Source organism: Leopardus geoffroyi, chromosome C3, assembly GCF_018350155.1.
Source record: "Leopardus geoffroyi isolate Oge1 chromosome C3, O.geoffroyi_Oge1_pat1.0, whole genome shotgun sequence".
Classification (NCBI taxonomy): domain Eukaryota; kingdom Metazoa; phylum Chordata; class Mammalia; order Carnivora; family Felidae; genus Leopardus; species Leopardus geoffroyi.
In genome coordinates this window covers 33,756,739-33,781,936 of record NC_059338.1, presented here as the reverse complement: position 1 = coordinate 33,781,936, position 25,198 = coordinate 33,756,739, and the positions used below count along the sequence as shown (strand labels likewise).

At 48.7% G+C, this 25,198-nt stretch overlaps 1 protein-coding gene across 1 annotated transcript; it reads left to right on the top strand.

Moving 5' to 3' along the window:
* Positions 1 to 3,867: 3,867 nt before the first annotated feature.
* On the top strand, positions 3,868 to 22,836 carry PIGR (polymeric immunoglobulin receptor). The gene is made up of 11 exons (XM_045456694.1): positions 3,868 to 4,012; positions 12,538 to 12,634; positions 13,344 to 13,688; positions 15,059 to 15,712; positions 16,992 to 17,324; positions 17,890 to 18,213; positions 19,149 to 19,323; positions 19,671 to 19,792; positions 20,441 to 20,572; positions 20,696 to 20,754; positions 21,782 to 22,836. Exons 2-11 carry the CDS (start codon positions 12,592 to 12,594, stop codon positions 21,875 to 21,877), a joined length of 2,283 nt encoding a protein of 760 aa, XP_045312650.1. The 5' UTR covers positions 3,868 to 4,012; positions 12,538 to 12,591; the 3' UTR covers positions 21,878 to 22,836.
* Positions 22,837 to 25,198: the final 2,362 nt, after the last annotated feature.

Genomic DNA, 25,198 nt, shown 5'->3' with positions numbered 1-25,198 from the left:
CTCTTCATGCCGACTACCACCTGGCTGGTGTTGATCCTTGGCAGTGGTGTATGGGATAACTCCTCAACTAGACCATATGCCCTTGGGGAACAGAGACGCACTCTCCTGATGTTCCCAATCTCCCTGGACCTCACCCAAACTGGTCAGGGGCATAGTAGATGCTTGCAGGAAGGCTGCAAAATGGCCCCCCAAAGACGTGTTCCCCTGATCCCTGGAATCTGTAAATGTCACCTTATTGGGGAAAAGGGTCTTTGCAGATGTGATTCAGTCCAGATACTGCAGACGAAGAGATCATCCTGGATTACCCAAATGGACCCTACATGTGGATCGCAAGTGTCCTTGTAAGAGAGAACAGAGAAATATTTGGGGGCACACACAGAAGGCAAAATGAGCACAAGGGCAAAAGGGGCATGATGCAGCTACAAACCAAAGAATGTCCAGGAACCCGACAGCAACCAGAAGCCAGGAAAGCGGGGGGGGGGGGGGGGGGGGGGGGACAGATTGTCCCTTAGAGCCTCCAGAGGGAGCGTGGCTCTGTCCACTCCTGATTCAGACTTTTGGCCTCCAGAACTGAGAACACGTTGCGGTTGTTTTAAGCCACCACAGTTATGGCAGTGTTACAATAGCCACAGGAATCAAATGCAGTGCTCCCTCAAAACACAGAATCCGAGGACTAGAAGTTTTGGAAGCCACACGGCCCAGCCCTCGCATTTAACAGAAGGAACACCCGCAGCCCTAAAGGAGGAAGCGATTTGGCAAAGGCCACTCAGTAAGTTAGAAGCAGGGCCGGAAGCAGGACACGTACATGTGTTCTGAGACCAGACCAGTGTTCCTGCCAAGTCCCAGGGGCGTGAAAGTCAAATAAGAAGCTTTAGTTCTTCTTATTAGTATATTTTTCTCTATTAGTCTCTTAAGAGGGAGGGGGGAACTTTATTATTTTTTTTTATTTTTTTAAATATATGAAACTGATGGTCAAATTGGTTTCCATACAACACCCAGTGCTCATCGCAAAAGATGCCCTCTTCAATACCCATCCCCCATCCCCCCCTCCCTCCCACCTCCCATCAGCCCTCAGTTTGTTCTCAGTTTTTAAGAGTCTCTTATGCTTGGCTCTCTCCCACTCTAACCTCTCTCTTTTTTTTGGGGGGGGGAGGGGGGAACTTTAAAGTAGATGCCGTGATGTAAGTTTTGAAAGGTATGATTATTGCTGTCATCATTGTTATTATTGAGTGATGGGCCGTCCCTCCGCCTTCGGGACTGGGAGGCAGGAGCTATGCTTTAGGGCCACTGAGTTCCCGATGGGGAAGCCACAGTGAGAGAGGGGAAGTTAGGTAGCTCTGAACACACTGCTAGCATGTGGCTGAGCCCAAAATAGGACACAGGGTTTTGACTTTCTGGCTCTTCCCTGGGTTCTGCTTCTCGTTTTCCCTTTCCCCCAAGCTGGATCAGTAGGCCAGGTGGGCTGTGTGTGTGTGTGTGTGTGTGTGTGCGCCTGACACGATCTGCTAAGACGGTTTTGGGGACTTCTGGGAGCACACACCAGGACACAACCTAGGAAATTCTCCCCAGTATAGAATAAGGAAACTGGGTGGGAGATCTGGGGCCCCGGAGGCAGCCTGAGAAGCAACCGTTTTAGGGGTGCTTTTCCCTCCCTCCCTGCAAGCCTACATTTATCAAGTTTCTGTCCTAGTATTCAGTGGGCTTCCCTTAACCCCCACTCCAGCTCAAACAACTAGACCCAAGATATGCCCTGCTTCGGGGGAAGTGAGTTAATGAGAAACAAGAAAACAAGAGCCTACAAATATCTGATGATTGAATCAGAAAGGAGAGAGGCATAAGATGGCAAAGCTTTGAAAGGAGCTGTAATCTGGCAGAAGCAGGCTTGTCCTATCCCTGTCCCCACACTATCTCCATCTTCCCTCACATCCTCCCACTGATAGCAACCCTGGACCCGGGGAGGAGAAAGATTGCATAGCTATTGAGGTACCTGTGTGCCCTCCCACCCACTACCGGGGGCAGGGGGGTGCTTATTCACAGGTTGCAGCTGGGGAGAGGAGACGGACAGCGATGGAGATATCCAGAACAGGCTGGAGGTGCCAGAGCCCGGGGGAACTGCACCTTGCTTGTCCTGTATAGAACTTCGGTGGTCGGCAGTCTTGCCAGAATTCACTGCAACTCTGGCTACATGGGAGCAGTGGGGCGCAGAAGGCTACAAGGCGCTTAGGGGAGAATGAGGCTCTGCTTCACGGGATCTCCCAAAGGCCTCAGGAGGCTCACGATGAGCCCAACTCGCCCTGCGTCCACAGGAAAGGCAAGGAAGGGCCGAGAGGTCGCAGGGGTCCTACCCGAAGGAGCCCAGGGGTAGGGACAGGGGGAGCACAGAGTGGACCACAGATGTCTCGGGATGAGCGGGGATAAAGGCCACGGATCCTCAGTACCAGGTACCTTTCAGAAGACAGGGCTCTTTCCTTCCCAGCACGGGGCCAACGCACAACCACAACAAAGCAAGACCAAAATAATAGGGCCTTCCTTCTATTGCCTCGACAGTAACCTTGACATAAGCCGCCCCCTTGTCCGTGCCCACTTAGCCCAGACTTCACACAAAACCAGAGGAGAGAAGGGAGACAAAAAGGAAAGTAAATCCAGAATGAGATTGAGTTTTAAATCGAGAGTGAAGTGACAGCGAGATCACTGAATCGAACCCAGTTTGCCTGGAAACGACTAGGTGATTTTTTTTTCTTACATGAGTCAGATTGTAGGTTTGGGGTCAGAAATGAAGCTCCATGCTAGAAAATACCGTTTCTTTTGTGGCCATTCAACTCCTTGGTTGCCAGTTCATGTTCACTCGTGAGTAAGTGGTTAGCTAACATAAGACCCGGGGCTCTAACTGCCGTGTGTTTTTACCGGGACTCTATTTCTCTTTTTCTCCTTCCCCTTCTGGGGTTTGCTCTGCAGGACGCTGTAGGGAGAGCCTGGGTCAGTCCTGCACAGGTAGGATGGGGCAGGATTCTATGGGAGGGGGTATGGTGAGGGGTGTTGGGGGGACATATGTGTGCATGTTGGGGACTGGGCGTCACTTGTGTGACACAGCACTGCATTTGGGGCACCCCAGGAATCCTAACCGGGTCATGTCCGGAAGACCACTAAGGTCTAACTGAGATAGGGAAAGAGGTTTTCCTCTGCCACCAGCTCAGTAGATCAGCACCGACTTTGCTGTGGCTCAGAGCGTGGGTCCCAACAGGACTCCGTGGTCCGCCATTTTTAGGGGAGCCCAGAAGCAGCCAGCGTTTAATCCCTGTGGGGAGTAGAATGGGAAGATCCGCAGCCCCCCCAGTTGCTGAGAGCACTGGGGCTGGTAGAAGGGGGCTCTTTGGAAGATGTATGTAAAGAGTGGACTTAATCCAGGCTAAGTATCCTAGAAAGTGGGGGGGGGGGGGGGAGGGGGGTTTCCAGAGTGAGCAGAGATGAGAGGCCATGGACTGAGAGCCGTCCCTGCCACTTGTGCCCCATCAAATGCACTTCAACTTCATTCCACACCTGGACCGGGGGTATCTGGTTATACCCTCAACCTGCAGGTTTGGGATTACTATCCCTAGTTTTGAGATGGGAAGAAACATGAAGGGGCCTCGCCTAGGATCTTGCAGCTAGAAAAACGCAGAATAGGCTCTTCATGCCTGATACTCTGTCTCGCATCCTGCAGCTGCAATAATGGAGGGTTCCCTGCTAACAGTCTCCCCAAGGTCAAGGGGAAGCAAGTGGAACCAGTGAGAAAAGCCAAAAGGAAAGGAGAGCAAGGGATCATTGAGAGTCACGTGCCCCTGGCCGGCCGCCATGCCTATGGGAGAGTGTCCCTTTAAGAGCCCAGGTGTGGGTCAAGCACTGCACACAGTTTCGGTTTTGGCAGCCGCATCCAGTGTCCTGCTGGCAACTTCTGGAGAGCCCCAGGTTGTGGACTGGCCAGCAGGCTGTGCCCCTGAAACTGAGTTGCCGGGAGAGAAGACAGTGGCTTAAAGTAAGTGTGCCTGTTCTGGGATCTGCAGCACGATGCCCTCTGGGAAGGGACTGGGACGGCGGCTCAGAAAACCCTCTACATTCACAACGGCCAGCCCACAGAGAGTGCGGTGAGGGGGACACGGGGCGCAGCCTGCGCGGCTGAGCACGTGGCCGGGGAGCAGAGGTGCGCGGCCCCCAGAGATGAGCGAGGACGCACGTGTGTGGGGAACCCCCCCCCCCCCGCCATGTCTGTGAAACGGCAGCAGGTGGGCAGAAGGAATGTCTGTGGTCAGCATATGTAGTTTTGCTCTAAAGCGTGCCTCCAGAACTCCCTACCAACTCCTCCACAGTCTAACACATGTAGTGTGTGACCTTGGGCAAGTCACGTGATTGCTCTCTGCGCCGAGGTTCCTAAATCTGTTAAGTGGGGATACAAATAATCCCTATCCCTCGGGTGTGTGAGGTGCAAACGAGAAAATACGTGTGAAGTTGCTTTGTAACCTCCAGAGCAAAAATAACCAGAGCCTGGTGATTTTCAGTTTAGCTCCGTTACTCAGGGACTTAACCAAGCGCCAGGCGCTCCTGGGTAAGAGACCGCATGCAGAGTGCCCGGCACAGAGCGGGTACTCCTCTAGGCCCGGAGCTTTCCACATCCAGCTCCCTGGGGAGGGTACACGCAGCTCCTTTTTAGGAGAGGCTCGGGGACCCTTTCCGGGTTCAACCTAGCTTTGTTCCAGGTGATTCCTGCCACACGGAGGCATGATGTGTGCCAGCCTATCACCTTGCCCTCGCCATGGTGGGGCATATGAGGTCCCCTCGGGGTAAGTGGGCAAGGTGGGCAGAGCCCCCTTCCAGGCACAGACGGCATTCTGCGTCTTGATGGTCTTGCTGGCCCTGCAGCCAGGAGCACCCCCCGCCCCCCCCCGTGCTCTCCCGCTGTCCATCCTGACGGCTCCCCAGCCGGCCACGGAACCGTCGTGCGCAAGCTGCTGCACTGTGCGAGCTCCCTTCCCAGCACCCCCAGCTCCGCTTATGTAACTGCCCCCAGGACTGGGGCCGCCTGAGCTGCCGGTGCTGTTTTGCACCAGAGCCTCCGCCATCCCTCTGCCTCTTCACTGGGGGACTTCTAGCTTCTTCCACCTCTGAAGAGGGGATGTGCCCATTCATGGGTTAGGGTAGAAGGCAGCGATCTGCCCACCGGAGCCAGCTCCGGAACCCTTCATCCATCCGTCCTTCTCCTTGGCCTTGGATGTGGAGATGTAGCAGAGAGAGCAATGAACCAGGAGTCAGGGGAGCCACTAGCTCTGTAATCATTGCCTCTCTCTTAGCGCCTCTAGACCTCGGTGGCTTTATTTTATTGACAGCGCGAAGATAGCGGCTGGCACGTAGCAAATCCACTTTCCACGGGCTTTCGCAGCTTCCTCTCGTCCCCTCCTGAGACAAATCCAGGTGGTCGGGCCACGTAGGGATCACAATCCCCTTTATAGTCGAGGAAACGAAGACTCCCCGAGTTAATGTGAGTGGTGTAAAATCACCCAGCGAGTGTGAATGATAACATTTTGGTACAGTCATTGTAACATGATCATGGGGACATTTTGCCATCACCTAGAAAACAAAAGACCCAAGAGAGTAATATTATGCATGCAGGCGCTCAGCAGAGACCCTCTTCACATATGTCTTGCCCTCTCTCTGGGTTGGTTGGGGTTGGGATTCCAAAGTCACCTAGAAAAAAAATTGGGGGCAATGTGTCTGGTTATCGGAAACAAACATAACATGACTTACACATGGTAGATGCTAAATAAATAGCAGCTAGTATTCTTTTTCAGGAAGAAATTTCTCTGTTGGCACCCACCTCTGGGTTCAAGTGTCTCTTCCCAGGAACTATCTTTCCCGTGACAAGTGGAGAGGAGAGAACTGGACTAACTTCTTTACGAGTGGATTTCCTGCTCCCTCCTCTCCTGACTGCTCCCCTCAATGTCAAGACCCTCCTGGTGCAGCGTAGTGACTTAGAGCTTATACTTTTGGTCCAGAGAACCTGAATTTGAATCCCGTGGCGGTTGCTTACCAACTTTGTAACCCTGGGCAAATCTCATACTTCTCTGTGCCTCGATTGTCTCATATGTGAAATGGGTTTGCCTGTTTTATTCTCCCTCCCTAGGGTGGCTGCAAAACGTTAAGTGAGGTTAACACATGTAAAACGCTGGAGAATAACTCTATACGTGCTAGCTCTAATTACATCACCTGCTTCTAACCTACTCTCTTCCGTCAGGCCATGCTGGTCCAATCTGGGTAGCTCACCCCCCGGTCTTCAAAGGTTGCCCAGTGAAGAGGCTTCTATTCCCCTGTCACTCTAGGACGTGAAAAAGAGAAGACTCATTTTATTAAAATGTGCTCATTTTATTTTTATTACTTTTTTTCTTTTAGAGAGGGAAAGAGAGAGAGCACACGTGACAGCGGTGGTGGGGATGGGAGAGGGAGAGAGAGAGAGAGAGAGAGACAGAGAGAGGGAAGGAGAGAGAATCTTAAGCAAGCTCCACACTGAGTGTGGTGCCCGAGTTTGATCCCATGACCCTGGGATAGTGACCTCCCCGAAAGCAAGAGTCGGACACTGAACTGACTGAGTCATCCGGGCACACGGACTGTTTTGATTTTAGAGAGGAGTTGGGAAAGGAATTAACATATTTTGAGCCCGACACCATACTAAGGACTTTACATATCTGTGTTGTGGCCTTTAGTCCTTATAGCGATTCTCTATACTAGGTACAATTGTCTCCAGTTTACAAATGAGGACTTGAGGCTCAAAGAGTTTAAATCCCCTACCCCCAGACCACACAGACCCCGAGTGCGAGAGCTGATAACCAAGCTGCAGAGCCCATGATCTGTGCTGCTCTCCAAGCGCCCGGCAACCATTAAAGTCAGGTGCGCAGACCCGCACTCTTATCCTTAAACTGACTATTGCCTCCTACAGTTGAAGGGCGCTTTGTACTACAGAAAGCACTTCTGTATGCCTGTCCCGTTATCCCCTCCATCGCCCTCCACCCCACAGAAGCCTTTGTCTCTAGAAGAGTTGAGGGACGGTGATGTTCATTTGACAGATGAAGGAGTTGAGCCGGCATATTTTGCCCAAGTGGCAGAGCTCTTCTGGTAGCCTGTGACAGAGCAGGACTCAGGACCTCTGGGTTCTCTTCCATCCTCCAGGCCCCTTTTCATGCAACTGTCCCTGGCGAGCCCAGAACCAAGAAGGCATTTGGCAAAGTGAAAGAAACCAACCCTGACTCTGCCCTTCCCACACAGGGGATGGGGATGTAACCATTTCCGATCCCATCGGGCTTTGCTGAGCAGCCAGGTCTTGCCAGACGCTGCGATGCAAGCCCCTCTGTGTGGGGGAGGCCGATCTCAGCTGGCCTCTGCCTTGCAGAGCTAGCTATCTGAGAAAGCCTGTGAGATAAGCATCTATGCATCAAGGCAGAATGGGATGGAATCAGTAATAGGGTTCTAAGTTTTTGCAAAAAGGGCATCTGGAAATCCATGAGGCTTATTCCCAGAGCTTCACGGAGCTGGTAATTCAAATGTTTCATTTCCGCTTAAATTTTGCTTTAACCACAGGGATGGGAATAGAAAGTCCTGGATCTTTCCAGCTCGTACATTCTTTGATTCCCTTGCCTGTCCTCTCCCCACCTTCTTGCCCTCTAATGGGCAAGAAGGGAATTCTTATTGCTTCCCTGAACGTTTCTTTTGCTTGGAGACTGTTCCACAGTCCGGGGCTTACATAAACGACATAAACTCTCATAAACTCCCACTTGTCATTTCAAATCTGAGGCCCTTCCAAAGCACACAGACCGCTCTCCCTCCCTCAGTGATAACGCGGTTTCCGGGATCACTCTAGTATGTGCTTGGCTCCACCACTCAAGGGAGATTAAAGGGGTGGTCCCGAATGGACTCAGGCAGTGCCTCTCCTGGAGGCAGGGGAAGGGGCCACTCAGTCCAGGCCAAGGAAAGCCTCATCCCCAGCCAGGCCAGCTGGTCTACCACTTCTCTGAGCTCCAAGCTTCTTGCTTCTCCGAGATCACACTCATGGGAAGTTGTCAGAACCTGCCAGCTTGGTTTTATGTCCCCGTAGTGCGTGCTGTCTGTCATCTCTGAAGCCCCGGGGGCTGTTATGTACTCAACAGATGAAGAGCTCAGAGTGACTGAAGCATGTGGTTCACCAGCAGCCACGCTAGGACCCGGTCTGGGAGATCCGTCTCCCTCTGAATAAAAAAGGAAACTATGAATTCGATGGGCAAAGGTTTGGACTCCAAGCCAGTAGAGCTGAAGTTCAGCCACTCTAACCGAAGGGGAGCCAGCTAGAGTAATTTCATAAGGAGACAAACTCTGTTCTCTGGCCCAGCTGAAAATCCTGCCCCAATCCACAACTGTGTGGGCATGTTATAAATATGTCAGAGGTAGTAACTGGGTAACATGAGAATGATTTAGAATATCCTAGCCTAGCTAGTAAAACCAAACAAAACCACTCCTCTTTAAGTGGTTTTCTCATCTTTAAGGGTGAGAAAAAATGCCTTCATTGTGATATCCCAGCCTATGTAGATCCCCAAAGGACGGGTCCCTCTGTTCATCCAAGGAGTGATAATAGGGTAGTGATCCAATTCTGCTGTGGGTCTTGGGGCCAAGCATCTCTCTAACCTTTAGATCTCCCATTTACGACACGATGATCTACCTCTTGAGATGCTGTGATGATGAAGTCATATAAGAAAAGCAGTTAGCAAAGCATCTGGTGCATGGTAGGTGGCCAATAAATATTATGCTCTTTCCTTCTGCAACTGCTTTAAACCAACTCCAACCACCATGACTGGGGCATCCCTGAGACCTGATGCGCTTTGGGGGGAATGTCTGGTTTTGAGAGGAAGGGATCTCTAATGATTCTCAAAGCCCAGGACCCTCTCAGCTTCTAGCAGAGAAAGCGTGCTTCGAGTTTAGTTTTGGACAAAGACGATTTCCTGCTTCTCCGAGTGGGGGTGCCCTTGCACGCCCATGATCTACCCTGCAGCCAAACTGTGTGTTCCTCACCAAGGTTACTCTCGGCCAGGTTTGCCCTTCCAGCTAGCTGTGCATGCCCGATGCTCTCATCCCTGGCCCGAGGCTGTGCAAAGCGTAAAGAGTCCACTTGCATATCCTCTCTCCGGGAGGCCATTCGCAGCCATCCAAGCAGGTGACAAATGAGAGGAAGCCTGGAGCAGAAGTGGGGACCCCCACTTGGGAAAACCTGGCCTCTACCTCTCTGTGACCCAGAGCAAATCGCTTTGATCAATCCAGAGGAGAAACTGCACCCCTCAACTCAGCCCATGCGAAGACCCCTTCCTGTCTCACAGACATATTAGGGAGATTGCTTATCTAGAGATGAGAAGAGGAACCAGAACCAAGGAAAATACTGCTGGCTTAGGCTCTTAAAGCATGTGGCATTTTGTCAGTGCACCCAAAGCCGGTGCAAATGGCAGGTGGTAATTTCCCTGGGACTCTGCAGCCAGCGCATCCCAAGCCTTCCAGAGGAGACAGACTTCCCAGCCTTCTGCCACCTGGTGCCGCCTGGGAGTCTCTCTCATGGTGACCTGTAGTGTCCACTCCGGGTTCCCCCAGTCAGCATCTCCTGAGCATTTGGCTAAGGACCTATCCCAGAAATTAACCATTGGCCTGGTGTGGAAGGTCTGGGGCAATTAACTGGAATCAAGAGAACCTCAAGCTGTCACCTGACACCCTTGTCTGTCCCCTCCTTCCCTAACCCACTCTCCTTACTCTTCCAAAGAACTGGAGAAACAGAATACCTTTGTCTCCACAAGGAAATAAAAAGGTTCCTGGCTGGGAAATTCCCCCACGGAAAAGAAATAACCAAGATAAACAACTCTATTGCCTTTGGCTCAGGCTAGTGAAGGGAGTCTCGGGGAGCCGGAACAAGGGTGAAGGTGGCAAGGGGAGCCTGAGAGATCACTCCCTGGGCTCCTAACTGCTTAGAGCTTCCTTATCTTTATGGGTGCTCATTATTGCCCTGTGCTTGTTGACATGGTTTTCCCCCTTAATGCTCTCATTGTCAAACCACTCCAAAGGTTAAACCTGTTGAAATCCTTGGGAAAGTGGGACTCCTCTGTCCACCTCTTTCCTCCTCTGGGCCTCAGTTTGGGTCCTAAGACTGAACCTTGGGACCCTCAAACCACACTCCCTGCCCCAACCCAGGGCTACATCCACAGATGTGGCAAGGTTTGCATGCACTGAACCCTCCAAGTGGCCTTATCTTGGATTCTCCAGCTTCATCTGTCCTGAACCACAAGGCAGGATAACGGAAGCCACAAGGTAGGATAACAGAAGCCAAGTCCCTGGGAAATCTTGGGCCTATCACTCAGCATCTCAAGATCTTGATTCTCTTATCCATAAAATGGTTGTAATTATATCCATTCTGTTTTAGTTAAAGGGAAGTTATAAAGCCCCAGTAAAAAGATAAATGACAATGCTTTGATAAACAATGGGGGCTCTACAAGTAACAGGAATGAGCACGAGGATAAGCCTGCTGCCGTGTTGAGGCGCAACGCGGCACATTGGGAAAAGTGAAGGGCTTTGACTTTGGAGTCTGATGAGGTTGCGTTCAGATCTTGCCCATTCCCCACCCCTCACCCTGCCCACCCTCACACTTAACTCCTTAGGGAAAGCACTTAAATTGCAGCTTTCATTTCTTCCTGTGTAAAATGTGGAGAAGGACATCCATTTCAGAGGGAGATATTAAGTTTATTTTTATTTATTTATTTATTTATTGCTTATTTTCATTCTTTAATTTTTTTAAGAGCAGCTCAGCATATTTTCACAAACTTCAGGAAACTTTTAGAGATATACTAAGTGTTTCTAAATAAACAATTTTATCTGTGTTTGGAGGATGTGGCAGACTTCGGTGTTGTGAAGTCAAATTCTATGATTTTCTTCTACCACTTAACATTTCTTTTTTGTTGTTGTTGTTGATACAAGATAACATTTTATTTTATTTTATTTTATTTTTTGTTTTTGTTTTTTCAATATATGAAATTTATTGTCAAATTGGTTTCCATACAACACCCAGTGCTCATCCTAAAAGGTGCCCTCCTCTATACCCATCACCCACTCTCCCCTCCCTCCCACCCCCCATCAACCCTCAGTTTGTTCTCAGTTTTTAAGAGTCTCTTATGCTTTGGCTCTCTCCCACTCTAACCTCTTTTTTTTTTTTCCTTCCCCTCCCCCATGGGTTTCTGTTAAGTTTCTCAGGATCCACATAAGAGTGAAAACATATGGTATCTGTCTTTCTCTGTATGGCTTATTTCACTTAGCATCACACTCTCCAGTTCCATCCATGTTGCTACAAAGGGCCATATTTCATTCTTTCTCATTGCCATGTAGTACCTCATTGTGTATATAAACCACAATTTCTTTATCCATTCATCAGTTGATGGACATTTAGGCTCTTTCCATCATTTGGCTATTGTTGAGACTGCTGCTATAAACATTGGGGTACAAGTGCCCCTATGCATCAGTACTCCTGTATCCCTTGGGTAAATTCCTAGCAGTGCTATTGCTGGGTCATAGGCTAGGTCTATTTTTAATTTTCTGAGGAACCTCCACACTGTTTTCCAGAGTGGCTGCACCAATTTGCATTCCCACCAACAGTGCAAGAGGGTTCCCGTTTCTCCACATCCTCTCCAGCATCTATAGTCTCCTGATTTGTTCATTTTGGCCACTCTGACTGGCGTGAGGTGATATCTGAGTGTGGTTTTGATTTGTATTTCCCTGATAAGGAGCGATGTTGAGCATCTTTTCATGTGCCTGTTGGCCATCCGGATGTCTTCTTTAGAGAAGTGTCTATTCATGTTTTCTGCCCATTTCTTCACTGGGTTACTTGTTTTTCGGGTGTGGAGTTTGGTGAGCTCTTTATAGATTTTGGATACTAGCCCTTTGTCTGATATGTCATTTGCAAATGGGAGATATTAAGTTTAAATGAGATAATACACATACATTATTTAACACAGTGCCTGGAAAGAGATCATGGTAAGACACCACCATTGTTACATTTACAACTTTAATCCTTACCAGGCCTCCTTTATGGGTCTCAGTTTACATATATGAACACACCATAAAAGATTCCAGGGATGTAGGGAGCGCAGCTGAAACAGAGAGATGGGGCCACTCAGTAGTAACCAATCATCCAGCAAGTTGTTCCTGAGACCTAATGGATCTTGCCCAGAACCATGCCTCCCAGACGGGGATATAGAAACAATGGCACCTGTGTCCCCATCCCCAAGGAGCAGGCAGCATAGTTGAGAAGACAAAAATCTACACACGACTATTAAGGAACAAAAAGTACTGGGGGATAATGGGACTTTGAGCCGTAATGGGGAAGGCGGAGCCGTTCATTCCTTCAACAGAATTTATGTCAGTTACTGGAGCTACAAAACCAAACAGGTGTTACAGGAACTTTAAGGCCAACTTAGTCTTGGAAGACGCAAGAGCTTCATATTTTGTGCTATTGTCTTTCAGCTTCCCACGAAAGAAGTTGGCCTGGGTGGCACAGCCCCGTGAGAGCCACCAACGATGAAGCTCCTCTTCCTCACCTGCCTGCTGGCGGTTTTCCCAGGTGCGTCTGTCAGGCCCCAGCCCACCCCTCCAGGATCCATTTCCCTGGGAGCACTAAAATCAACTCTATCCGCAGGGATGCCACTCTCAAAATTTGCACTCCCTCGAGGAGGAAGTCTCACAGATGACACAGAAAGGTCATGTCTGAACACAGATGGATGACCAAGTGTTGGGGGTGGACAAGGACAGGAATGGCAGTTCCTCGCTTCAAGGCCAGGAAGTCTGGTGAAAGGTCTTCACCAGGAGGGGGAAAAAAAAAGATCTTGACCTTAAACCAGGCATCTCTAAGAGTTGTTATGGGGTTTGGGGGAAATGACTTATCCTTCTTGGCTGTCAGTATCTTTGCTGGGGAAAAAACAAAGGATCTGCCAAGTGTTTTTAGAAATATAAGAAAATAATAGATAATAAAGGCAATGGCATAGCATCCTACAAAGTGGCTTTTTTATGAGAAAGGCTATCATTAAATAAGTTTGCCGTTCCATTGTCCTTACAGTGATTACTTTTAATGAGTTACAGTTAGAATTTAATACTGATTAATCCATCTTTTTACCCAATCACAACAATTATCTGCTGTAGTACATAGCAAATAACCCGCCGAAAGTACATGTGAAAGGAGGAAAATTTCATCTCCTCGGGGTGAGCCGTCAGGATCCTTTCAGCAGGCTTTACCTCCTCGGGCCTCAGAAAACCTGTGTCTTCTCTCCCCACAGTGGTCTTTATGAAGAGTCCCATATTTGGTCCCCAGGAGGTGAGCAGTGTGGAAGGTGGCTCAGCATCCATCACATGCTACTATCCGGCCACCTCTGTCAATCGGCATACCCGGAAGTACTGGTGCCGGCAGGGAGCCAAGGGCCGCTGCACAACCCTCATCTCTTCGGAGGGCTACATCTCCAAGGATTACGAGGGCAGAGCCAAGCTCACCAACTTCCCCGAGAACAGCACATTTGTGGTCAACATTGGCCATCTCACCCGGAATGACTCTGGACGCTACAAGTGTGGTCTGGGCATTAGTAGCCGAGGCCTCAACTTTGATGTGAGCCTGGAGGTTGGCCAGGGTAAGAATCTAGGCTCCTTGGGCTCCTTTGGGAAAGTGAGAGGGGCTCATGTCGGGAGCAACTGGAGGGCTTCAGGAAGAATTTCCTCAGAGGGAAGCGCGTCTGGCCTGGGATGGGAAGGCTGTGTGTCCTCCTTCCAGAGGCAAGGACTTTACATAATAGAACATGGAAATGAGACCTATAGGACCTACTTGGGGGTGGTGGGGGGACTTTTTAGGTCTTCAAGGCCTATCATATTTTAGGGCTTTACTAAGACTATAGCTTAGAAGACCATCAGGAGGAAGAGATCTGTCACCGGGTTTGTGGCAGGTGGAGCAAAGGGGTTTTGAACTGAGGGAGACAGAAAAGGCAGGGAGAGATTTGTAGAGATTCTTAAATTCCTGCCATTGTTGCACCCTTCAGATCAAGACCTTACGACACCAGAAGGCTTCTTTCAAAATGCATTTCTTACCTGGGATCCATTAGTCCATCAACACCCTCAGCATAAATTAAATGATCAGTTCTTGCCCAGAGACCAGGGCTCTGAAGGAGTGGGCCACTGACCAAGCCTGTTCTAACTGAGAAAAGAGAAAAATAAGAAAGATCTTTCTGGCCACGTTCAATGATCAAGGCGTATTAGATAATCAAGAATAAATTAAGAGAGAAAGAGGTCTTAAGGGAGGAAAACTGGAGGGGTTCTCAAAGATATGTTTTGCTCCTTTGGGATGTGCCTATTATTATCTGTGGACTAAATGAAGAGTTCATTCAAGTGGTCATGTAGAGTCATAAAATGGGAGAATTTTAAGAGCTGAGGAGAGCTTGGAGTTGACTCTATACAGGATGTCCAGAACACTGGAGACCATGAGTATACATTTCAAATGGCAAAAATTCATTCCTTTACAAAGCAGCCCATTCCATGTTTGGACTGTTATAAATTTTAGAAACTTCTATCACAACACACTGAAATCCATCACCCTCTACTTATATTCATTCTGTTTATTTCAGCACACGTTAATTTTGGCACCTATGTATAGGCATTGTGCTAGGCACTGCAGGGGAGTCAAACGTGTGTAAGGGATGTCTTTGCTCTCAAGGGACTTCCACGCTGTGGGGAACATAATTAACTATATGCAAGATCAGATGTAAAAGAGATACAGCTATAAATGTCAAGAGAGCACAAAGGAGGAAGAGAGTAGTGTCAGTTTTAGGGAAGGCTTCCCAGAGGAGACAGCAATGAGGCTCAGTCTTGGAAGACATATTCTGACAGTGTCCCTCCGGGGAGGAGAGCTCTGAAGGTGAGAGGCACACCTAGGCCCTCACTGGGAATGCTGACCGGCCCTATGTTTCAAGAGAGTGAAATCACAAATTGCCACCTGTCTGTTGTATTGCAGGTCCTGGAGTCGGAGATGACACTGAAGTCTACATAGCTGACTTGGGCAGAACAGTGACCATTAACTGCCCTTTCAAGTCCGAAAATTCTGAGAAAAAGAAGTCTGTGTGCAAGAAGACAGGCCAGCTCTGTGTCCTAGTCATTGACTCCAATGGGTATGTGAACCCCAACTATAGCAACAGAGCAGGCATCGATATTGATGGTACCAGTCAAGTAACGTTCAGTTTCATTATCAAACGAATCCGGCTCAGCGATGCTGGGATATACGTCTGCCAGGCTGGGGATGATTCCAGTAATGATAAACACAATGTTGACCTCCAAGTGCTGAAGCCTGAGCCTGAACTGCTTTATGGAGACCTGAGGGGCTCAGTGACCTTTGACTGTGCCCTGGGCTCTGAGGTGGCAGATGTGTCCAAATTTCTGTGCCGAATGAGCAATGGGGAAGACTGCGACGTGGTCATCAACACCCTGGGGAAGAAGTCTAAGGATTTTGAGGGCAGGATCCTGCTCACTCCCAGGGACCAAGGCTTCTTCAGTGTGCATATCACCGGCCTGAGGAAAGAGGATGCAGGGTACTACCTGTGTGGAGCCCACTCTGATGGCCAACCTCATGAAGGCTCACCCACTCAGATATGGCAACTCTTTGTCAATGAAGGTGAGACCTGAGACTGGGAGGGGAAGAGTCATCCCAGCAGGAGGGCACCTGGCTCCCACCCTATGAGTCTATCCAGTATCGATTAGTCAGTTGATGATGTCTGCGCCCTGACAAACTCTGAACTGCATGTCCCCATGGACAGCTGGACAGGAGAGCTAGAAAACACGGCCTCTGCCTTGTGTTACCTACTACCTATTACTTGTGTAATGACTAATTAGGTTATTAAAGGCCTTTCAATGGCTGTCCCTGATTAACAGAAAGGAGAGTGAAGCCCTTGACTGAGGCAAAACCTGTAGATCATTTGGGTCTCCGAGAGCCACAATAAGGACTTAGCATGGAACCCTGGGCTTGCAGGGGCCACCTGTCCCTTCTCTTTGTCTTTTGAGCAGAATGGCACCTCATCCTTCACACTCAAATGGGAGAAAGTTTGGCTTCTCTTGGTCTCAGAGCTCTCCCAGGAAGGCAATGCCCCAGCCTCTAAATTTCCTCCTCAACAGCTCATAGGGTTATTTTTTATTCTGCACCATCTGGCCTACTCAGCTGTACTTTGGCAATCCAGGAGGGTGGTGAAATAATTAAATCCCTGCTCCCTTTCACCTGGGAGCATCCTGTATAAAGTTACCCTCATGAGAAACAGCAAACCAGTACTTGCAGTTCAGTGTCCCTGCTCTTGTGACCTTTCCTTAAGGGGCTCACATTCTCTGCCCATCATTTTTATACCCAGCTCAGTCCTCATCACATTCTTCAGCATCTTCATAGCTCAGCATCCCCACTGAACCTCAGCTTTGGCTTATTGGAGAATGACCATCCTTTTCTGAGATGGCCCTCGGGGTCCTAACCAATTAAACCTTTTGTGCTACATAGTTTATATTTTAAATCATACCATTCTAAATTTATTTTCTTAATTTGGAGAAAAACCATCTGACCATTTTTATGGTATGAGCTAATAAACTGAAAATTGTTACATAGGGAGAGATTTTGTAAGAAGCCCAAGGAGTTCAAGGACTGATGGCCTCTCCTTAAACTCCTTCTATTCTCTGCCCAGAATAAGGTGGGAAAAGAAAATGAGATGCCCAGGCTAGTGGTGAAGATCACTGGAGTCTGGTTGGATGGCTCCAGCTATAGGCTCTGTGACATTAGGACAGTCTTTCCCATTTTCTAAGGAGAGTGAGGTAAATAGTCTAAACCTCACTCCCCACTCTGGCTGAGACCATGGGGAAGAGACTGCCAAGACCATGTTGCTGATGTTCTGAAATTCCATCTCTGTCTGTACTTTCAGAGACCACGATGCCCCAGAGTCCCTCTGTGGTGAAAGGTGTGGTCGGAGGCTCCGTGGCAGTACTTTGCCCCTACAACCCTAAGGAAACAGATAGCCTAAAGTACTGGTGTCGCTGGGAAGACACTTCAAATGGCCGCTGCCAGCAGCTGGTAGAGAGTGAGGGGCTGGTTAATGAACAGTATGAGGGCAGGCTCGCGCTATACAAAGAGCCAGGCAATGGCACCTATACAGTCCTACTCAACCAGCTCACCAATGAGGACGCTGGCTTCTACTGGTGTCTGACCAGTGGCGATACTCGCTGGAGGTCCACAGTGGAGCTCAAGATTGTCGAAGGTAAGAGCTGAACTGGGGCAAAAGAGAGGGGAGGCATCCCCAGGATCATCCAGTCAACAGCGACATCACCTGGAACCACTCTTCTTTCTATCTCATCTCATGCTGATGGGACAGACCTCGGGAGAGAGCCCCCCTGCCGAGATGTCATGTTTTCATAATTGTAACAACCACCCTTTCCTGAGAAAACCCCACACTCACCAGACCACCACACATAGAACCTTTTATTATCAAGAACGTTGGCTTCTTTCACAGTATATATGGCATCAGCTGAAGTAGAGTGCAGCTCTTTGTATGGAGTCTAGAAGAGAAGAGAGGAACAAGGAAAGCAAACTGAAGTCAAGAGTTTGTGTTTTATGATAGACTAGATTAATGTATGGGGGTCATCAACAATAATCATTACATAGGTACATGATTGCATTCTTGATGTATTCAGTATCATGTATTTACTTATAATGCTATCCAGAGAGGACACGGGCTGTGGACAAATGTCCTCACCACAGTCACTTCCCTGCAGCATTACCAATGCCAACTTGTGTGCCTATTTCTCCCTCCCTCCCTGCTCCAGGAGAACCGAGCCTCAAGGCACCCCAGAATGTCACTGCTTGGGTGGGAGAGACTTTCAAGCTCCCCTGCCACTTCCCATGCAAATACTACTCCTATGAGAAATACTGGTGCAAGTGGAGTAACAAAGGGTGCAAGACTCTGCCCACCCAAGATGATGGCCCCAGCCAGGCCTTCGTGAACTGTGACCAGAAGAGCCAGATAATTTCCCTGACCCTGAACCCAGTTGCCAAGGAGGATGAAGGCTGGTACTGGTGCGGGGTGAAGGAAGGCCACCGATACGGGGAGACCATGGCTGTCTATGTGGCAGTCGAGGAGAGGGTAAGGGGTAAGTCTCTGAGGGCGAGGCCTACGCCGCCCCCCCCCCCCCACCGGGGACATCAGAGAAAGGCTCCTGCCTACAGGCTTCTCCAACAGGGGTGGCCTTTAGGTTTGGTTATAAGAGACTAGAGGCAGGGGGAGATTTAGCCTCTATATAGTCTCATTTAACCCTCTAAAAAGAGCATCTGAAATAAACATACTAACTAAAAATAAATAAATAAATATTAATAGGTTTGCCATATGACCTCAGCTTCAAGACAAGTCCCGTAGTTGTCCCTTCAGGCCATTTTGAAGCCCTTTCTATGGGAGAGACGTTCTATATGCAGAAATTTCAAAGTCACTACCACATGCAGTATGCTCTGCCAAAGCCTACTGTCAAAAGAGAACCAGATATCTTCATGTACAAGATCTGGTAAAGAAAATTAAGGCAATCCCTTCTAGAAAGTTTGCATCTTAAGTCTCTTTTTAAAATGTCACATAAAATGTTTTATTCCTAATGAGGGTGTGATTAGTCCCGCTAGAAATCCTACTGCGTCTGGGTGCAGCTGATCTGGTTCACTGAGGGACCCATTGCCAAGCTACCACCAGGGAGCAGCACTATTGCACCCAGTCTTGTGGTCCCTGGACATTGGGCAGGGTTTCAAAGCTGAGAAAAACTTCCGTCTTCAAATGATAGGTTAGCCCTGAAACAGAGCCGGGTCTATGCCATGGATCCTTGTAGATGGACATGGGTTTGGTGTGAACAGGACAGAGATCATCTGACAAGCTAGAGAGGACCATCACTCCTCTCTTTCTAGTGTCATCCTGGACTCCACTCTAACAGCCTTGAGATCTCACCCTGACCCTGTGATTGCTAATGAAGTCCCACTCCACGGATTCCCTAACTCCAGGGAGTGAAAACTGACAAAGAACAATCATTCAGTCCCACTCGTCTTTCTCTAGGGTCCCAAGATGTCAGCCAAGTGAGGGCTGCTCCTGGTGAAGAGGAAGTAGAGTCAAGTGTCAGGAAGACTGAGAACAAAGTGATTCAGGATCCCAGGCTTTCTGTGGAGGACAGACCAGTGAAGGATACTGGAGACCCCGCTGGTGAGAGCAGAGCATCTGCAGACACGGACAGGTGAGGACAAGGACCTCAGGTTGGGCCATGGGGACCATAGAGGAGAGCCTGTCTACCTGTCAATAGTGAAGAAGGCTTCACTGTCTTGGCTTGTGCTCAGGAGGGTCCTCTGCCCTTCTCATGTGGCTGGAGTGGCATCCACCATTCAGTTTAATTTCCCAGGCCTGGGATGCAGAGAAGGCCCAGTCTTTGCTTTTGCCATATCTGAGAAGTATCCTTAGAAGAGTAGAGCTAGGGGGCCACATCAAGAGAAGGGACTGAAAGAAGGAACTAGTGAGACTCAACCTGTCAGCACATCCTGGGACCCCAGGTCTCCCTTCCAGTGACTAACTCAGTCTTTCTTCCAGCTCTGCGGGACAAGGCAGGAGCTCCAAAGTTCTTGTCTCTACCCTGGTGCCCCTGGGCCTGGTGCTGGCACTGGGGGCCGTGGTAGTGGGGGTGCTCAGAGCACGGCACAGGAAGAATGTTGGTGAGTGCCTGAGATCCCTTGCCCCCCATCTCCAACCCTGAGCCTTTGGACCTCCGTGGGGTTTTATCTGCCCTTCGTGTGTGTGGGGTGGGGCGGGGGGGGGGGGTGGGGCTGCTACAGTTCCTTCTCTTTCATAGGTTCCAAGAAAGGGTTCTGGGAAAGCAGGATGGGGAAAGATAAGCTCCTACCCAAAATGTACATTAAAGTGTTGCTATCTCTGGACCATCATCTCTGATGGCTCAGGGTTCAAGTTTAGAGGCAGGATTGGCAGGAGGAGGAGCTCAGGAAGAACTACACTTCTACCCTAGTTTGAGAACTGACTGATTATATGACTTTGGGTGTCCCCATTTCATGCCTCAGTTTCCTTAGGGCTCAAGGCAGGGATAATAATAACCACCTCACTGGGCTGATGTGAGGACAGAATGAGACACTGTGCGTTGAAGGGTCAGGGGTTGTTGAGTCTTGATTATCTGTGAGAAGGGATGGAGAAGGAGACTGATCATTTCCGTTCTTTTCTGGGTCAGAGTCAGAGGTGAGCAACCTACCACACTGCCCCTTCCAGCTATCCTTTGGGGCTCCCTCAGAGGCAGCATGTCCTGCTCACATTTGTCCTTTGTCCCTACACCGACTCCTCTTTCTCCTGGACAGACCGGATTTCGGTTAGAAGCTACAGGACAGACATTAGCATGTCGGACTTCGAGAACTCCAGGGAATTTGGTGCCAATGACAACATGGGAGCCTCTCAAGTCACTCAGGAAACATCTCTTGGAGGAAAAGATGGTACGTCCCTCACTCAAGGGAATGCCCAACCCCTGGGAGAGCAAGAATTATACCTGACTCTGCCTCTGGGGTGGGAATATGAGGCTAGTGAAGGCTAATCCCCCCACCTTGCTCTTCACATAGAGTTCAGCGCCACCACTGGGAATACCATGGAGACGGAAGAACCCAAGAAACCAAAAAGGGTAAGAATGAGGAGGGAGATGGCGGCCCCACTTGTGTGACAAGGAAGTATAGCATGAGGGTCTGTAGTCATATCTCAGAGTTGGGGGTAATGTCAGAATAGGGAAGATAGTGTCAACTTTTTGAGAGCAAGACGTATCCTACTGGTCGTGGTGTTAATGTGGCCGAGGTGCAGGAGATGAGCTCCATTTATAGGCTGTGAACATGCAGCGGGGAGGGAGACTGGGGGTTCAGAAGGAAGTGCGCAGAAACTTCAGCCACAGAATAAGAAAGGTCAAATGTCAAATGCCAGTGCCTAGGTGAATTGTCTTCCTGAGCTGTGGAACCTGTGGACTTCAGGCCACCCACCCTCCCTTAAGAGTTTGCGCTCAGGAGCAGCCTTTTGCCTGAGTCTAAAAGACATTTGCTGGCAGCAGGCAATTTGATAGTCACTAGAAGCCCTTCCCCACTCCAACCACATGCCATATGACTTAAAATCCTACCAGAGGTGACTTCTGACTCTGGGTCACATATTACCCTCCTCCCACCCTCTGTGCCTCCTTAACCCCAGCGTGTAAATGCTTGCTACCGTATCTACTCTCCCTTGAAGCAGCAGAGACCCTGAATCTGGAACAATTAGGGGAATAAGCTAGTCCTGAAGACGGGCTTCCCCACCAGCCCTGTGTCGTTGCAAAGCTCCATCTTTAAGATAGTGGTCCTGTGGCTGATATCAGCCTAGACCACCTTGCCCATGTACTGTGTGGGCAGAGCTTCCGGGGACAGGCCCGGGCAACAGGGGTGGTTCCACTCCATGTGTCGGAAGGCGGTAGTGAGACAGAGGGAGATATTTTTAGAAACTGCAACTTTCCGTTTCTCAAAATGCATCATTGGTGAGCATGGGGAGCTAGATTAAGAGCAGCAGGTCAACACAGTCTGGGGTTGCTTAAGCCAGGATTATGTACTCAATATATTTAGTGCCTACCCTCCCTCCGACCCCCACCCACTGAACCAACACCCCAAACACTGACTCCTGTCCTGTTGCCCCCTTAGTCCTCCAAGGAGGAAGCTGATATGGCCTACACTGCCTTCTTGCTCCAGACCAACAACATGGCTGCCGACGTCCAGGGGGCACCCAGTGAAGCCTAGGCACCAGCTGTGCCCTCCCACCATCCATGACAATCACCTTCAGAATCATGTTGATCCCCGGAGCCCTCAGCTCCAGGGTGCCTCACTGCGTGCCCCCTCACTGCACGGGATTCTCAAAGGGATTCTCCTCCTCACTCCACTCCTCCTTCTCTCCATCTCCCCCTCTCTTTCATCTTTTCTTCTTTCCTTCATTGAAAATACATAGTTGGATATTCACCAGAACCAAGGCAGCCTTCTAGACACTGGGACAGAAAGGCCGTCACCCCGGCCAGCGGCATTTTTGTAAACATCACGGAATCCTTGGAAACTGCAGCTCCTTTTGGTGCAGTTATACTCACCAAGACCTGAAATCCTCATCAGGTTTACTCACCTCTGCCCATAGTGGGAGAGAAATCATAAACTGTCTGGAGTCGTGGGGCCTTAGGGATCATGTAACGTGGGTTTACATACAAGGAATCACACACATGCAAACCTTTCACACATGAGAGGTAGAGGTTTGCTCAAGGGCACCATGTAGCATAAACTAGTGTCAAAACCAGGTTTGGTACCTCTACCTGTCCTCTTGACCAGGAATCTCTCTACAAGGACCCTTGCACTCCTGATGGAGGCAGAGTTCTAGAATAAGGAGGAGGAGGAGGAGGAAGAGAAAAACGTAATGGAGACTAGTCTTTCGCAAGCCCCACCTCGGGGAAGAGGACTCTGTCTTTTTCTGTCACTCAAATGGACCTAACGGGATAAAAGAGTAGTCAAATACGCATAAAGCCACTTATTCGAAGAGCTCTGAACCAAAGGAAGGAAAGAGGGTGTTTGATGATGCTGGGGAGGGGCTGATCTCCAAAGAACTAAGGTTTAAGGTCTTTTTCCCTCTGAGCTCTGTACTTCAACCAGCACCTACCAGCTGAAACTTGCTTCCAAATCAAAGATGTGATTTAATTAATAATTAAAGACCATGATTGCCATCAAGGAGGCTCAGACTGCATTTGTCCCCATACCTTCTATTTCCCAGGTAACCCTTTCAGGGTGTTTTGCTTTGGTAACCACTTTCAGGCACTCTAGGCTGTGTGCCTAAACCAAAGTTCCCCCCACCTCCAACGCTGGACTGAAGGGGACTAGGAGACTGCCTGTAAGTGGGACCAAGATGATCAATAAAAGAATTGTTTGGGGTCTACACCAATCGTCAAGAACCTGAAATTCTGTGTTACAGAACTTAATTAAGACTATTTATAATGAAATAAACTGAAAGCAAGTATAACTGTGCTTCTCTTAGGCATTAAGGAAAAATCTTGGTTAAGTATCCATGGAATTCTTGACCTTGGATCTTATATCTTCCTGGGGTATCCTTCCAGATAGAGAGGCTATTAATCAAAACTCAAGTAACCAAATGAGTAAACTCCTTCCACAGAAATTTCAGCTAGAAGCTAGTTAAATGATAACTTAGCTTTTAGAATAATCGACGCAAAGTCTCTTGGGGGGCAGTGATTAGATAAAGGACCCCCTTGTCTGCCAAGGCCATTCCTAGGTTCTGGCACTAAACCTAATCATATCGTATCAACCCCTCACACCACACCAGACTCTTCCTCAGGGCCTCTGTGTATCAGAGTTCTCTCTGGGAGAAAGTTCTTCCCAGGCTTCTATCCTGCCTGATGTGGGGAAGAGAATTTGCTTCCACCTGGGCCTTGATCATACTGCTTCTGATGCTTTGTGCTTCCAAGCCTGCCCTTGACCAGACTCAGATTTCAGTCCTCCTTAGTCTCCCCTCCTGCTCTACATGTCCAGGCCTGATTCCTGGACCCTGACCTGGATCAGAGTCTTGGGCTGCACTCTGGCCCAGAGAGACGGTCATCAGGAATATTTATTTCTCTCTGTTCTCTGTAATGGGGATGCATATTTAGCTTCTTCTGGAATGACAGCAAATCATTCCAGGAGAACCAAAACTACAAGGTGCATCAGAACCTATGTTTTCCCCCTGGAAGCTACTCTCCGACCAAAGTATCTTTCCTGGGGCAGTAAGATTTAGATGCAGCTTCTATATTAATGCCAATAACCTGCAAGCCAATCCGGAGCTCAGGCAGCGTATCCCATCCCCTAGAATCAAAGACCAAGAAATGCCAGTAAAGTCGTAGACGATCCTGTATTATTCTTAACTGATGTTATAAACTGGTGGTCAAGTATAATAATGTACTGCCCAAAGCCCACCTGAAATCCTTCCATGAATAAGGAAGCTGGTCTGTGGCTGAAATGGGATATCTAATAACTTAAAAGGTCAACAATTTGGGGGAGGGTTTTAGTTTCCTAGCCTGCTATAACAAACAGCATAAACTGGGTGACTTAAAATAACAATAACTTAGTCTTTCACCTTTCTGGAGGTTTGAAGTCTGAAACCAAGATGTCCGCAGGGTTGGTTTGTTCAGGAGGCTGAGAGGGGGAAGCTGTTCGGGCCTCTCTCCTCACGTCTGGCAGCCGCCCGCAATCCTGGGTGTTCCCTGGCTCACAGCTGCATCACTCCCATCTCTGCCCCATCCTCACGTGGCCTTTTCTTGATGTGTCTGTCTGGGTCTTCACATGGCCTTTGTACAAGGACACCTGCCATTGGATTTAGCTCCCCCCCATCCTGTTTGGCCTCATCTTAATGAATTACACCCACAGAGTTCCCATTTCTAAATGACGTCATATTTTAATATGAATATTTTATTCATATTAATATTCATATTTTAATATGAATTTCTGAAATTTATGACGATAAATTTCAGAGGGACACTATTCAGCCCAGGCCTTGGGAGTAACAATCGACTGTGGGGTTAATGATAAACCAACTAGCAATGATCAGTGCCGAGCAATGACTCAGAGGACTACTTAACTCTTTCTGATGATTAAAAAAAAAAAAAAAAAATCTTCCTCAAGTTCTTGAATTATTTTGATTTTTTTCCTTTAAAAAATCCATTAGGTAATAATGATTACACATTACTAAGGCCCAATAGTGGCCGAGAATCTGCTTACAGTAGTTGATTTTGGTTTGTAAAGCTATATATATACATATATACATACACATACACGCACATATACACATACATATATATACATACATATACACATACATATACATATACAAATACATACATATCGTTTGTCTAAGACTTTCCCAAGAGTCAGGACAGAACATTTGTCCTAAGAGCAGTAAATGAATCTGGTCCCCAAAGCAGAGAAACAAGTACACTCCCCTCCTCACCGACCCCACAAGCTTCTCTGAAATAATGAACTCTACTAGGGAGTCTATATAAGAAACATAATAAGAGATCATCTTAGAAAGACCACATATCTAAG

What these genes read in the sequence shown, in the direction of transcription:
- PIGR (XM_045456694.1), top strand. Translation starts at nt 12,592, where the DNA reads ATGAAGCTCCTCTTCCTCACCTGCCTGCTGGCGGTTTTCCCAG. An exon ending in GAGCCTGGAGGTTGGCCAGG is followed by an intron (nt 13,689 to 15,058) that starts GTAAGAATCTAG and finishes GTTGTATTGCAG; the next exon opens with GTCCTGGAGTCGGAGATGAC. An exon ending in GGAGCTCAAGATTGTCGAAG is followed by an intron (nt 17,325 to 17,889) that starts GTAAGAGCTGAA and finishes TCCCTGCTCCAG; the next exon opens with GAGAACCGAGCCTCAAGGCA.